The sequence below is a fragment of the Schistocerca americana genome, chromosome X (genome assembly GCF_021461395.2).
Source record: "Schistocerca americana isolate TAMUIC-IGC-003095 chromosome X, iqSchAmer2.1, whole genome shotgun sequence".
Classification (NCBI taxonomy): domain Eukaryota; kingdom Metazoa; phylum Arthropoda; class Insecta; order Orthoptera; family Acrididae; genus Schistocerca; species Schistocerca americana.
Genome location: NC_060130.1, coordinates 790,917,790 through 790,932,626, shown reverse-complemented (window position 1 = coordinate 790,932,626; position 14,837 = coordinate 790,917,790). Strand labels below are relative to the sequence as shown.

The 14,837-nt window shown below is 38.3% G+C and overlaps 1 protein-coding gene across 4 annotated transcripts in view; it reads left to right on the top strand.

The window, feature by feature from the left end:
• The window catches only part of LOC124556759 (homeobox protein extradenticle), a 359,145-nt gene that overhangs the window by 291,979 nt on the left and 52,329 nt on the right, over nt 1–14,837 (top strand). For all 4 annotated transcript variants that reach the window (XR_006968682.1, XM_047130759.1, XM_047130760.1 and 1 more), the window contains exons 5-7: nt 7,764–7,899; nt 8,041–8,137; nt 12,670–12,818. Coding sequence is in view for 3 of the 4 variants with exons in the window: in XM_047130759.1 (XP_046986715.1) it covers nt 7,764–7,899; nt 8,041–8,137; nt 12,670–12,818 (382 nt within the window). In the remaining variant the exon portion in view is untranslated. The remainder of the gene's footprint in view (nt 1–7,763; nt 7,900–8,040; nt 8,138–12,669; nt 12,819–14,837) is intronic.

Genomic DNA, 14,837 nt, shown 5'->3' with positions numbered 1-14,837 from the left:
GTACTGCAGACTAGCTGGCTTTCCCTTTTTATTCTCGTGGTTGGCCAGCCACTGTAATCTGCTTTCATGTTTTACTCTCTTCTCTTTCTAGCGTCTCTGTCTTCTTGTCCTCTTTTGTTCCTTTAGTGTTCGTTGCCTTCCCTTCATTCTTGTGGCTTTTCCTTTCTTTCCGTTTTGTGTTATGTGTTTCGTTCGTTTTATTCTCAAACTTGTGGCACTGTTTTATTAGGAACAAGGGACTGATGATCTCATAGTTTGGTCCCTTCTCCCTCTTTTAAACCAACCAACCAACCAACCAACCAACGCCACCATGTTGAATAATGCTTTTCCTGCAGCCAGGACATCGTGTTAGGACTCACTGTGCGCAATGGGCTGTACGATGCGCAACTTCACTCCCGACGTCTATGGCAACCACGACACCATGCAGCGCGGTACAGTTGGGCCCAACAACACACCGAATGGACCGCTCAGGATTGGCATCACGTTGTCTTCACCGATGAGTGGCGCATATGCCTTCAACCACACAATCGTCGGAGACGTGTTTGGAGGCAACGCAGTTAGGCTGAACACCTCAGGCACACTGCCCAGCGAGTGCAGCAAGGTGGAGATTCCCTGCTGTTTTCGGGTGGCATTATGTGAGGCCGATGTACACCAGTGGTGGTCATGGAAGGCGCCATAACGGCTGTATGATACGTGAATGCCATCCTCCGACCAATAGTGCAACCATATCAGCAGCATATTGGCGAGGCATTTGTCTTCATGGATGACAGCTCGTGCCACCATCTTGCACATCTTGTAAATGACTTCTTTCAGGATAATGACATCGCTCGACTAGAGTGAGCAGCATGTTCTTCACACATGAACCGTATCGAACATTCCTGGGATAGAATGAAAAAAGCTGTTTATGGGCGATGTGACCCACCAACCACTCTGAGGGATCTACGCTGAATCGCTGTTGAGGAGTGGGACCAACAGTGTGTTGATGAACTTGTGGATAGCTTGCCACAACGAATACAGAGGTACTGGTGTGTACAGCAATCTGGACGACCACCTCTGAAGGTCTCACTGTATGGTGGTACAACATGCAATGTGTGGTTTTCATGAGCAATGAAAAGGGCGGAAGTGATGTTTATGTTGATCTCTTCTCCAATTTTCTGTACAGGTTCCGGAACCCTTGGAGCCGAGGTGATGCAAAACTTTTTTTGATGTGTGTATATTTGTCGTTTTTAAAGCAGCTTAAGGCATCATAAAAATAAATAAGCTTATTGAAACAACGAAAGAACTCGACATACCTAATAAGTCAATGGAAACAGTAATGTCAACAGTACGGATACAAGCAAATTTAACACGAACCTTTGAGACTAACTGTGGACTGACGCAAAGGATTGTGCTCTCATGTGTGCTTTTTAATATAGCAACAGAGAAAGTAATAAGATCGGCTCAGATCAACATAGCGGGCACAATATTCTATAAAGTGGGGCAGGTTCTGGCCTCTGCAGGTGATGTGGATGTTATTGCAGGAACAGTACTAGCCGCTAAGTAAACAGACAGGTCTGTACTGACAGCAACAGTAGAAACTGAACTGGAAGTAAACATCAACAAAACCGAAACCTGACAGCTATGTTGGTTTACCACCACTGTCCGGGCGTCTCCAGACACGTCTTGCGGGTTATCGAGGCTCATTTCGAAGTGGGACTCATCACTGAAGACGGTTCTTCTCCAGTCAGTGGAATTCCAGGCCCCAATAGGCAGCGAAGACGTGTCTGTAGACACCCCGAACAGTGGTGGTATACCGACATGACCGCTGCCCACCAGACGGCCCGACAGCCCTGGGTGATGGTCTGGGGTGCCACTTCATTTCATAGCAGGACCCCTCTGGTTGCCATCCGCGGCACCCTTACAGCACAGCTGTACGTCAACGATGTTCTACGCTCTGTTTTCTTGCCCTTTATGACAAGCCATCATGGGCTTTCATTTCAGCAAGACAGTGCCCGTCTGCACATGATGAGAACTTATACAGCTTGTCTTTGCGCTTGCCAAGCCCTACCTTGACCAGCAAGGTCGGCGGACCTCTCTGCAGTTGAGAATGTCTGGGGCATTCTGAGCAGGGCCCTCCAACCAGCTAGGGATTTTGACTATCTAACACGTCAATTGGACAGAATTTGGCACGATATCCCCAAGTAGTACATCCGACAACTATCAGTCAATACCAAGCCGAATAACTACTTGTATAATGGCTGAGGTGGACCAATGTGTTACTGACTTGAGTTAGAATGTATGATGGTAGAAGTTGACCATGCGCAAATGGGATGTGTTAGTGTATTTGTCTATTTGATAACTCCAATAACAGGACAGAATGGTATTAATGTGGAAATAAAGCGATGTGTTCACTTTAATAAATGTTGTCATTGGTTGGCCCCACAAGTTAAGTCCAGAAATCTGTCCAGGAGAACAAAATGTCAACTGTATAAAATATTAATACGTCTAGTGTTGACATTTGCCTCAGAAACCTGGATATTGACACAATAATGTGGACAGCTAATACAGTGATTTTCCTGTTCCCTCCACATATGGAGTGTGGGAAGAATGACTGTTTAAGTGCCTCTGTGCATGCTGTGATCTAATCTTATTCATTCAGTCACTATGGGAGTGATGTAGCAGGCTTTAGTATAATATATTCCTAGAGTCATCATTTAAAGCTGACTCCCAAAACTTTGTAAGTAGGCTTTCTCACAGTAGTTTACATCTATTTTCAAGAGTCTGCCAGTTCAGTTTCTTCAGCATCTCTGTGACACTCTCCCACTGATCACACAAACTGTGACCATTTGTGCTGCCCATCTCTGTATACGTTCATTACCCTCTGTTAGATCTGTTTGGTATGAGTCCCACACACTTAGGCAATATTCTGGGATGGGTCACATGAATGATTTGTAAGCGATCTCCTTTGTAGACTGATTGTATATCCCCAGTATTCTACCAGTGAAATGAAATCTACCACCTGCTTTACCCATGACTGTGTCTTTGTGCTCATTCCATTTCATACCCCTACAAAGTGTTACACCCAGGTGTTTGCATGAATTAACTGATACCAGTTGTGACTCATTGGTATTATAGTCATAGGTTTCTAAGTTTTTTTTCATTTTTGGAAGTGCATAATTTTACATTTCTGAACATTTAAAGCAAGTTGCCTATCTTCGCACCACTATGAAATATTATCAAGATCTGACTGAATATGTATGCAGCTTCTGTCAGATAGTACTTCATTATAGATAACTGCACCATCTGCATCTGAGGTTACTATTAATATTATCTGCTAGGTAATTAATATATAACATGAACAGCAAGTGTCCCAACACATTTCCCTGGGACACACCTGAAGTTACTTCTACATCTGTTGATGACTCTCCATCCAAGCAGCCTCCCTACCAAAAACTTCTCAATCTGGTCACCAGTTTCACCTGATACCCCATCCAATCATATTTTTGACAATAAGCGTAGGTGTGGAACTGAGTCAAATGCTTTTCAGATATCAAGAAATACTGCATCTACCTGACTGCCTTGATCCAAAGCTTCCAGTACATTATGTGAGAAAAGTGCGAGTTGGGTTTCACAGATCAGTGTCTTCAGAATCTGTGCTGGCTGGAATGGAGGAGGTCATTCTGTTCGAGACACCTCCAACAAACTGATGCAAACATATTGGACAGTACTTTGATGGTTCACTTCTAGTACCCTGTGACCTGTACTTTCTCCCGTGATTTGTTCAATGCCTCTTCATGGCAGCTAGCTCTAAATGTAATATATGAAATGGAACAAGCAATTGACGATTGTGGTAGGGAAGGCGAATGGTCAACTTCAGGTTATTGGGAAAATTTTGGGGAAGTGTGGTTCATCTGTAAAGGAGAGCACGTATAGGCTGCTAGTGCAACTTACTCTTGAGTACTGCTAAAGTGTTTGGGATCCATGCCAGGTTGGATTGAAGGGAGATGTCAAACCAGTTCAAAGGCAGGCTGGTAGATTTGTTACTGGTAGGTTCAGACAACATGCAGGTGTTGTGGAGATATTTTGGGAACTCAAATGGGAATCACTGGAGGAAAGATTATGTTTTTTTTTTAGGAATACTTTTGGAAAAAATTTAGAGAATTGGCATTTGAAGCTGATTGCAGAATGATTCTACTGGTGCCAACAGACATTTTGCTTTAGATTAGATTAGATTTACTTTCATTCCAATTGATCCGTAGTGAGGAGGTCTTCCAGGATGTAGAACATGTTAGAAAAACAATAATACATGACAAATATTTACAACTAAAAAAATAAGCTAATGTACCTTCCACAGATCCCAAGTGGAATAATCATATCAAGGATGATTTTGCAACACTCGTGTACTAAAATCACATTAATGCACTGCATTTAAAATTAAAAAAAATGTTTTTTTATTTATAAGGTAATAAACATATGATAGAACTACTACAATACTTATTTACAATGAACACATTACTGCACTGCAGAAGTTAGATTGTATTTTTTATATCCCCCCCCTCCCCCCCACACACACAAATCAGTTGGTTCTACTGAGAAATTCATCAATGGAGTAGATGGAGCTGGTGACCACTAAATCCTTTAGGCTTCTCTTAAACTGAATTTCATTGGTTGTTAAGCTTTTTATGGCTGCTGGCAAGTCATTGAAAATGTGTGTTCCTGAATAATGCACACCTTTTTCTACAAGAGTAAGTGACTTTAAATCCTTGTGAAGATTATTCTTATTTCTAGTATTGATTTTGCAAACTGAGCTGTTGGTTTGAAAAAGTGATATATTTCTAATGACAAATAAATATATTGGGAAGCAGTAGATAGTATCCCCAGTTCCCAAAACAGGCCTCTGCAGAATGTTCTTGAATTCACACCACATACAACCCTTATTGAGATTTCTTTTTTGCTCAGAAAACTTTAGCTTCGCTTGATAAATTACTCCAGAAAATAATCCCATAGGACATTATGGAGTGAAAGTAAGCATAGTACGCCAGCTTTTTCATTTTTATATCCCCTATGTCAGACAGAATTCGCATTGCAAATAGAGGTTTGTTGAGATGCTTCAGCAGTTCTGTGGTGTGCTCCTCCCAGTTGAATTCATTATCAAGCTGTAATCCCAAGAATTTAATGCTGTCTACTTCTCCTATCTGCTTGTCATCATATGTTAGGAATATACTCGTGGGACACCCTTTACTACAAGTTCTGAACTGCATGCAAGTTGTTTCTTCAGAGTTTAGTGACAAAGAATTGGCTAGGAACCAGTGATTAATGTCCACAAATATTTTATTAGCTGAGCTTTCTAAGACTACACTTGATTTGCAATTTATTTCAATGTTTGTATCATTGGCAAACAAAACAAACTTGGAATCTGGTAATGTTACTGATGAAAGGTCATTGATATACACAAGAAAAATTAAGGGCCCTAAGATGAAACCTTGTGGGATCCCATGTGTAATTAGTTCCCAGTTGGATGATGCCTGATAGCTTAATACATGTCTCTTTTCTAATAACAACCTTTGTTTTCTGCCAGAGATGAAGATTTGAACCATTTTGCATCATTTCCTGTTACACCATAATATTCTAATTTACTTAAAAGGATATTGTGGTTTACACAGTAAAATGCCTTTGACAGATAACAAAATATACCAGTTGCCTGCAATGTTTTTTGTCTAATGAATTAAGTACATTTTCACTGTAAGTGTAGATCGCCTTCTCAATACCAGAACCCTTTAGAAATCCAAACTGCGACATTGACAGTATGTTATTTGTGATAAGATGGTTATAAAGCTGATTGTATATTACCTTTTCTAAAATTTTTGAGAATACTGGCAAAAGTGAAATTGGATTGAAATTTAACGCTATTTCTTTATCTCCCTTCTTAAACAGTTGCCTAACTTTAGCATATTTGAACCATTCAGGAAATATTCCACTGATAAATGACTGGTTACACAGATAGCTTAATATGTTACTTAACTCAGAAACACATTTTTAAATTAACTTTGCTTATATTTCATCATACCCACTAGATGTTTTTGATTTTAAAGATTTTATGATGGACATTACTTCATATTATGGAAGTTGCTTGAAATGCCTAGTCTGAGGTATCCCATGGCAGCATCTACAGAACCTGACAACCCCATCTTTTCAGTAACACTTATAAAATGTTTGTTGAAAAGTTCTGCAACACTATACACATCTGTCACCAATGTATCATTTTCTCTTAATGCTATTTGCCCTTTTTCATGTCTGGTTCTACCGGTCTCCTCCTTCACTATATCCCATATTGCCTTTATTTTGTTATCTGATATGACTATCTTTTCCTTGTAATGTATTTGCTTTGATGTCCGTATTACAGTCTTAAGTATTTTGCAATATTTCTCATAATGTGCTATAGTACCAACATCAGAAACTGTTTTGGATTGACAGATATAGTTTCCTTTTTGTTTTACAAGATACCTCTATTTTTTGAGTAATCCATGGCTTCTTTGTAGACTTTGCTCTAACCTTGGTTAGTTTTGGGGAAAAACAGTGTTCAAATAAGGTAAGCACTTTATTAGCAAAAGTGTTACATTTTTCATTCATGCCATGAGCACTGTAAACCTCACTCCAGTGAATGTCTCTGAGGAGTGCCCTAAAATAATCAATTTTTGGTTTATTGCTTACCCTCTTGAGTTCAGATTTAACAGATTTTATATCCTGTTCAGTGTGAACATTTAACAGTAGGAACTGCATGTCATGGTCTGAGAGGCCATTGACTATTGGTTTTGTAATATAAATCCGTTCATTGGACTTTTATATAAAGATATTATCAATGGCTGTTTGTGAGCAATTGGCTACCCTAGTTGGGAACCTTACAGTGGGAATTAAGTTGAATGATAGTAACACTATCTTAAATAAGTTCTTATTGGGAGAGTCTTTAAAGGAAATCTATATTGAAGTCACCAGCAACCACTATTTCTTTGTTTTTGGTTGTTGATGAGATTCAAGGTGGTTAATGAGCAGATTAAAGTTACTTGCAGGTGCTTGATCTACACTTAATATTATGAATGATTTTTTATGAAATTCTACTTCTGTTGCACACGCTTCCATATGCTGTTTTAGGCAAAATTTATGAATGTCTATGTTCTTAAATTTATGACAGTTCCTGATGAATGTGGATCTTCATAAGGACCATGAAGATAAGATATGAAAAATTTGGTCTCATACAGAGGCATACAGACAGTTGTTTTTCCCTCACTCTGTTTGTGAGTGTAACAGGAAACAAAATGAATAGGGATGGTACAGGGTACCCTCTGCCAAGCACTGTATGATGACTTGCAGAATATGTATGTGGATGTAGAAAGCTAAAATTCTTGGCCCCCTTTCCTGTACCCACAGCACACATAAAACTGTGAAGAAAAAGATAATACATGTTTAAAATAGTCAAAATGAGAAATTACAAATGATTTATGTTGCTGCTTGAATGCTTAAAATAATTTTGCTTGTTGTTATTACCATTGAGCAGAACTAGTTTTTGTGGCGAAAAATTTGAGAGTGATAGAAATGAGTATTGTTTTTATAAGTTGGTGAACCCACCAATTCATAGATTTGTACACCAATAGCTCTGGATGCTTGGTCAGCTGAAAATGAATACCTCATGTGTTAACATTGTTGAAATGCTGGATGGGAATTACAGTGTATTTACATTTGTATTTACAATAATTTTAAAATTGCACAACTTGTGTCTGTTTATGTAGGAGGAAGAGAAGAAACTTTAGCAAACAGGCTTCTGAAATCCTGAATGAGTATTTTTATTCACACTTAAGCAATCCTTACCCATCTGAAGAGGCAAAGGAAGAGCTTGCAAGGAAATGTGGAATAACAGTTTCACAGGTAACTTTTATGAGATTTTTTAATTGGGTTTTAAGTGGTAGTTACTATGTCACAGACTTAAATTCTTTACAATTCATCCCATTTTAAAATCTAATTATTACACATGAGCATTTTATTATGTGTTTCATTCCCACATTTCAGGTATCCAACTGGTTTGGAAACAAGAGAATTCGTTACAAGAAAAACATTGGAAAAGCACAAGAGGAAGCCAACTTATATGCAGCAAAGAAAGCTGCTGGTAAGACAGGCTGATATTTTGTAAAATAAGAAAAGATGTCAAGATTTTTTTTCCCCCCCCATCAGTCTACTGACTGGTTTGATGCAGCCCGCCACGAATTCCTTTCCTGTGCTAACCTCTTCATCTCAGAGTAGCACTTGCAACCTACGTCCTCAATTATTTGCTTGACGTATTGCAATCTCTGTCTTCCTCTACAGTTTTTGCCCTCTACAGCTCCCTCTAGTACCATGGAAGTCATTCCCTCATATCTTAGCAGATGTCCTATCATCCTGTCCCTTCTCCTTATCAGTGTTTTCCACATATTCCTTTCCTCTCCAATTCTGCATAGAACCTCCTCATTCCTTACCTTATCAGTCCACCTAATTTTCAACATTTGTCTATAGCACCACATCTCAAATGCTTCGATTCTCTTCTGTTCCGGTTTTCCCACAGTCCATGTTTCACTACCATACAATGCTGTACTCCAGACGTACATCCTCAGAAATTCCTTCCTCAAATTAAGGCCGGTATTTGATATTAGTAGACTTCTCTTGGCCAGAAATGCCTTTTTTTCCATAGCGAGTCTGCTTTTGATGTCCTTCTTGCTCTGTCCATCATTGGTTATTTTACTGCCTAGGTAGCAGAATTCCTTAACTTCATTGACTTCGTGAGCATCAGTCCTGATGTTAAGTTTCTCGCTGTTCTCATTTCTACTACTTCTCATTACCTTCGTCTTTCTCCGATTTACTCTCAAACCATACTGTGTACTCATTAGACTGTACATTCTGTTCAGCAGATCACTTAATTCTTCTTCACGTTCACTCAGGATAGCAATGTCATCAGTGAATCGTATCATTGATATCCTTTCACCTTGTATTTTAATTCCACTCCTGAACCTTTCTTTTATTTCCATCATTGCTTCCTCGATGTACAGATTGAAGAGTAGGGGCAAAAGACTACAGCCTTGTCTTACACCCTTCTTAATATGAGCACTTTGTTCTTGATCATCCACTCTTATTATTCCCTCTTGGTTGTTGTACATATTGTATATGACCCGTCGGTATGTATACCTGAACTATCGTTGTCGGTGTTGGTCTGCTGTTGATTCTGATTAGAACAACCCGGTCGCCGAACTGTTCACAGTACCACTCCCTCTGCCCTACCTTCCTATTCATAACGAATCCTACACCTGTTACACCATTTTCTGCTGCTGTTGATATTACCCGATACTCATCTGACCAGAAATCCTTGTCTTCCTTCCACTTCACTTCACTGACCCCTACTATATCTAGATTGAGCCTTTGCGTTTCCCTTTTCAGATTTTCTAGTTTCCCTATCACGTTCAAGCTTCTGACATTCCACACCCCGACTCGTAGAGCGTTATCCTTTCGTAGATTATTCAGTCTTTTTCTCGTGGTAACCTCCCCCTTGGCAGTCCCCTCCTGGAGATCCGAATGGGGGACTATTCCGGAATCTTTTGCCAATGGAGAGATCATCATGACACTTCTTCAATTACAGGCCACATGTCCTGTGGATACACGTTACGTGTCTTTAATGCAGTGGTTTCCATTGCCTTCTGCATTCTCATGTTGTTGATCATTGCTGATTCTTCCGCCTTTAGGGGCAATTTCCCACCCCTAGGACAAGAGAGTGCCCTGAACCTCTATCCACTCCTCTGCCCTCTTTGACAAGGCTGTTGGCAGAATGAGGCTGACTTCTTATGCCGGAAGTCTTCGGCCGCCAGTGCTGAAAGGAAGTGTCCTGCCCAGTAGTTATCTTGGAAATTTGTGTTTGCTGTGTAATTACCATAATTATGTAAATATCCTCCCACTCAGCTGTAAAATAATATCTAATTCTTTGTCAGTTAATCCATCACATGTCAAAGTTTCAGTTTGTAATGCCAAATATGTTACAATATGTTGTCTTTCCGTCTTCGTAAAATTCAGTCAAATAGCACCCAGATGATGGATCATTTCCAACAGTAAATGGGATATCAAGCACAAAACCTTCATTTATGTAGCCTTCCTTTGTGTGTCCTTGAAATCTCTGGAGTCTTCCATGGATTCATTTCATGCCAATAGCGGAGTAAATGTTTATTCATTTTGTCAAAACATTGAACTTTAATGTGCTGGTTTACGACCATATTTACAGCAGTTGAATATTGCTGATATCATCTACCAAGTATGTTTCCATGTATAATCCATCTAAGAGCTAACTGTCAGTTGGCCCAAAACACATTCTTTTGACTTTCATTACATGTGGCTTTCACATTTCCAGTAGCAAGAATTTTTTGTGTAGAAATAAGTTAAATGGTGCAACATAATTCCTTCAGGTTCACACTTCATGCTTAATCTCAATCCAAAGCAATATTAAATGTGAAAGGATCATTCTACTATGTAATTCCTTTACTTTCCCCTTACATGTATTTAATTTTGACTTATTGATTCCACAAATGTGCAGATATTATGATCCATGGAGGTTGTTAAAGGTTTCTCAATGATTTGAATTCAAATGGTTCAAATGGCTCTGAGCACTATGGGACTTAACATCTATGGTCATCAGTCCCCTAGAACTTAGAACTACTTAAACCTAACTAACCTAAGGACATCACACAACACCCAGTCATCAATGATTTGTGGTCTTACCACTTGCAAGATGGGTGCATAGTAACACTATATCAAAAGATTTTACTAGAGATACTATTAGAGATATTACTACAGAATCGTGTAGCACTGCTGTAGCTCAGACAGGTTCTTCAATCTCTCTGCTGAATGTCATAAGAGCAGTGTCTCAGAATCATGACACTGGGATTCAAACAAACCAGCTCCACTTTAAAGACCTGGCCTTTCATTGGTTTTTGACCCCTTTTTTTATTCTACTGCCAAGAAATCTGCTGCCAAAGAGAGAAGTGGAAAAATTCTGCTTGCTAGATTCTGACTGATTTTGACCATATCTCTGTTGATACAGTGTCTCTGTTGATCTATTATGGATGTAGGAGTTGCAGTTAAGTCTTTGAAGGAAGCACTTGAACTATGAATTCACGACATCCAGAAACATGTGGCCACAGTATGCCAATATTGATTGTTTTTCAGAGGTGCATATGGAGCCTGTTGATAGCATAGTGAATTGCCGAAACTTGTAGCGAAAATAAAATAAAATCTCAATTGCTTGGCTGTTTGGCAAATTTCATTGTTAAAAAAATGTTAAAAATTTTTGACCATATTGTTAAACTACTAGTGTCTCACCTAATTCACTAAAACAGTTATTTCTGTTTCACAATGCTATACGTGGTTGATGTTCATTAACGCATCAAACTATTTTCTGAAGAGTATTTAGTGTATTGCCTACTTTGCTATGTATCATATCATGACTAAGTTGCCTTATTCATTTTCAAAGATTTTTTATTCTTGAATTTTATTAGGTATGAAATTACGTATAATACTTTTTAAAATTCTAAATAAAAATATCATCTTGATATGTTCCTCCATTAATATTAATGTAGTTGGAGGGATAAAAAAATCTGTTCAACAAGGGGTGGCAGGACAATGCACATACAAAAAAGGTACTACGGGTAGAGTTCAGAAGTCACCCAGAACCCCAGGTAAGGGGAGTCTTACTGGATGGGATGAGAAGGAATCCCGTCTGGTACGTCTCACCTTACATGGGGTTCTGGGTGACTTTTCTGAATTCTACACCTTTTCCTAAACCTCTCCAGCCATCTTCCTTCCCCCTAAACCCTTCTGCCAGAAAAAGGTGCCACTAGCTCTGAAAGCTTGCATACGTAATACCTTTTCACATGTGTGTTGGTGAGTAGATCTTTTTATCTATCCAACTGCATTATATTTTCAGAAATTGATTATTTCTCTTTATATTAAGATAGCTATAAGATGTCTTTTGATGAAAGGTTGGTAGATGACACTTAGAAGACATGCAGGACCAATGTAGATGCAATTATTTGACAGATTGCTTATTGTGAGTGTTCTGTATTTATGTGAGGATACTAAATCCTGATATTCATAAGCAAATTACCACAATTAAAGGAAAATGTTAGTGCAATAATACAGTACACAGATTAAATTGCTGGGCAGGAGCATCTTGTGGAGATAAAACCCATAGTTCTGGACACCTTAAATTCTCTATGACTGCCATCTATTCCACGTTATCAACAATAACCAAGCCATGTCAACTTTTGCCAATAACAGTTGCTGTACCTGTCTTCACTTGACCATTTTAGTTCAGTTTGTTTCAAACATCAATTATACTTGACTAACAATTGAAATACATACGTTGTTTATGATGAAAGTTAAGTGTTTATAAGATGGCTGAAGATCAGAAAATTTAATTAGTATTACGAGGATAAACAACTTTTGTTTATATCACTATGAAGCTGGTAGCTTGAGCTAAATAACTGTCTATGATATATGTGACGATACTGATTAAGATTTTATGTGTGTAATTTTTTCTCCTGAGTCCTCAGATGATTGAGAACATCTTTGCGAGATATTCACTGATCACAGAACTCTGTATTCTATGTCACTGAATTGTTTGCTTAGGTGCCTCTCCATATACCATGGGTCCAGCACCTCAAGGGACGCCGACTCCAATGATGTCCCCTGCTCCTCCTGGCGGCCCCCAAGACAGCATGGGGTATAATATGAATATGAATGGTGGAGATTACAATTCCTCAATGTCAGGTTCACAGGTACTGCTACATGTTTGAAACATATGTCACTTGAAAAATTCAAATCTTTTCCAAAATAACTGTCATGTTGAATGTTCATTTGTTGGATATCACGAGTAATTTTGAGTTTAGTTATGTTTACTAATACTAAGATGAGTATGATCTCAAAGAATATTGGCCAGTTGAGGATTGGTTTTTCAAAAGTTGATAAATCTAAAAACTTAAATTTTTGAGGAAACACATTGTTTAAAATCTTGTATACAAATACTATTTATATAAAGGGGATAATTTAACATGTACACTGGTTTTGTAGACACAATTCTGACCGTGCGTTCGACTTTTCTAAAAATTTCATTTTTATATCAGCATAGAGGAGCAAAGATTCTGAGTTTTTTCAAAGCCCATAAATGCCAAGATGGATCTTAAAAGTTTTGTTAATATACATATTCAGTGTTTTGCTGTATCTTTCTTTGTAACTAATGTTAAAGATATGAAAGTTACTTTATCATTCATTTAGCATAGAAATACAATAATGTACTGCAATATCACACATTATTATCATACTTTTCCATAAATTTTTCGTAAGCAGAAGTGCAGAATAGCAATCAACACTATTGAAATACAACACAAAATACTGGCTACAATAATACTGAACTGGAAATCTACTGAGCACTTCAGTGCACTGGACTTGAGATACTTTGCTTCCCAATCTTTATTATTATATTGACAATGCCACTTTATAGTACTGAGTCAGTGAAAGAATATCTTCCTTTTTTGGTAGGGGGCCTAGTCTTTTTCCACTCTACCAAACACTCCTTCAGGAGGCATATAGCTGTGACCATGAATAGGGAAATAATGTACCAGCTTATTGAATTTTCTGTTTACTTCTATGAAAGCCATTAGTGTGCACATCATTGCTGTATTTTTATTTTGACTGATACAGGAGTCAGAAAATATATTAATTTCATCTAGACCATTTTCTGGCATGGATGCCTCAAGGTTTCTCAGAAAATCCAATAGATCATCCCTTTGCTCCTTCTGTTTCAAGCCAAATACAAAAACAATGATTTCCTTTGTCTGTGCACAGGAATTAACATAATACACAAATAGTATAACCAACTGAGTCTTGAACAGAAAAAAATGTTTTCACATATTGAATGTGTTCAGCTTTGATATTAAATATCCTCTTTTGGACCTTTTCCTTGAATAATGGCTCTTTCTACACCTATATGTCTTGATGTCATTCTGCATAGCTCGTATAACTTTTTTACCTTTAGTAGTACTGTGGTCTCTTGCTTGGTCTTGTGTCGGTGACTTCCCTCTTACATGGAATTTATTGACCAAATCTGATAGTCTGTTTCTGGGTACCCCTGATGTTGCTTGAAGTGTTGTGGCACATGCATGTACTGCTGTCTGCCGTTTGATTTCCTTATGTTATACTTTTCGAACCAGTATTCTTCCTTTTTTCCTTTTCTGCTTTTTTCTTGATGTCCCTGTGGTTTGGTGACATGATTAATATGTATTTTAGTAATAACTGATCCTAATCTGTTTTCTTTAAAGTACTTACATGATGATGAAAAGTTGTGATGATATGATGAAAAGTTGTGATGATATCATAAGTGAGATCAGCTTCTCTGCATTCTTTTCTTCCTAAGGCTTTTGGGTTCACTGGTTTGTTTGTTAGCCCATGTGGACTTCTTGGATCAACCTGGACTTCATGTCACTTGAACATTCAGTCACATGTATACCATTTTGTGAATAACTTGTATTGATCTCCATTTCATTGTTTATCAGCTTACTCTTTTATTGCTAACTTCTCTGTGACAAAGCTGGCTTGGACTGAGTAATAATCATGAGTTAATGTTTTTGTGTAAATCTACATCTACATAGTGACTTTGTAATTCACTCTTGAGTGCCTGGCAGAGGGTTCATCAGACCATTTTCATACTACTCTGCCATTCCACTCTTGAATGGCACATGGGAGAAAGGAACACCTAAATCTTTCCGTTTGAGCTCTGATTTCTCTTACTTTATTATGAT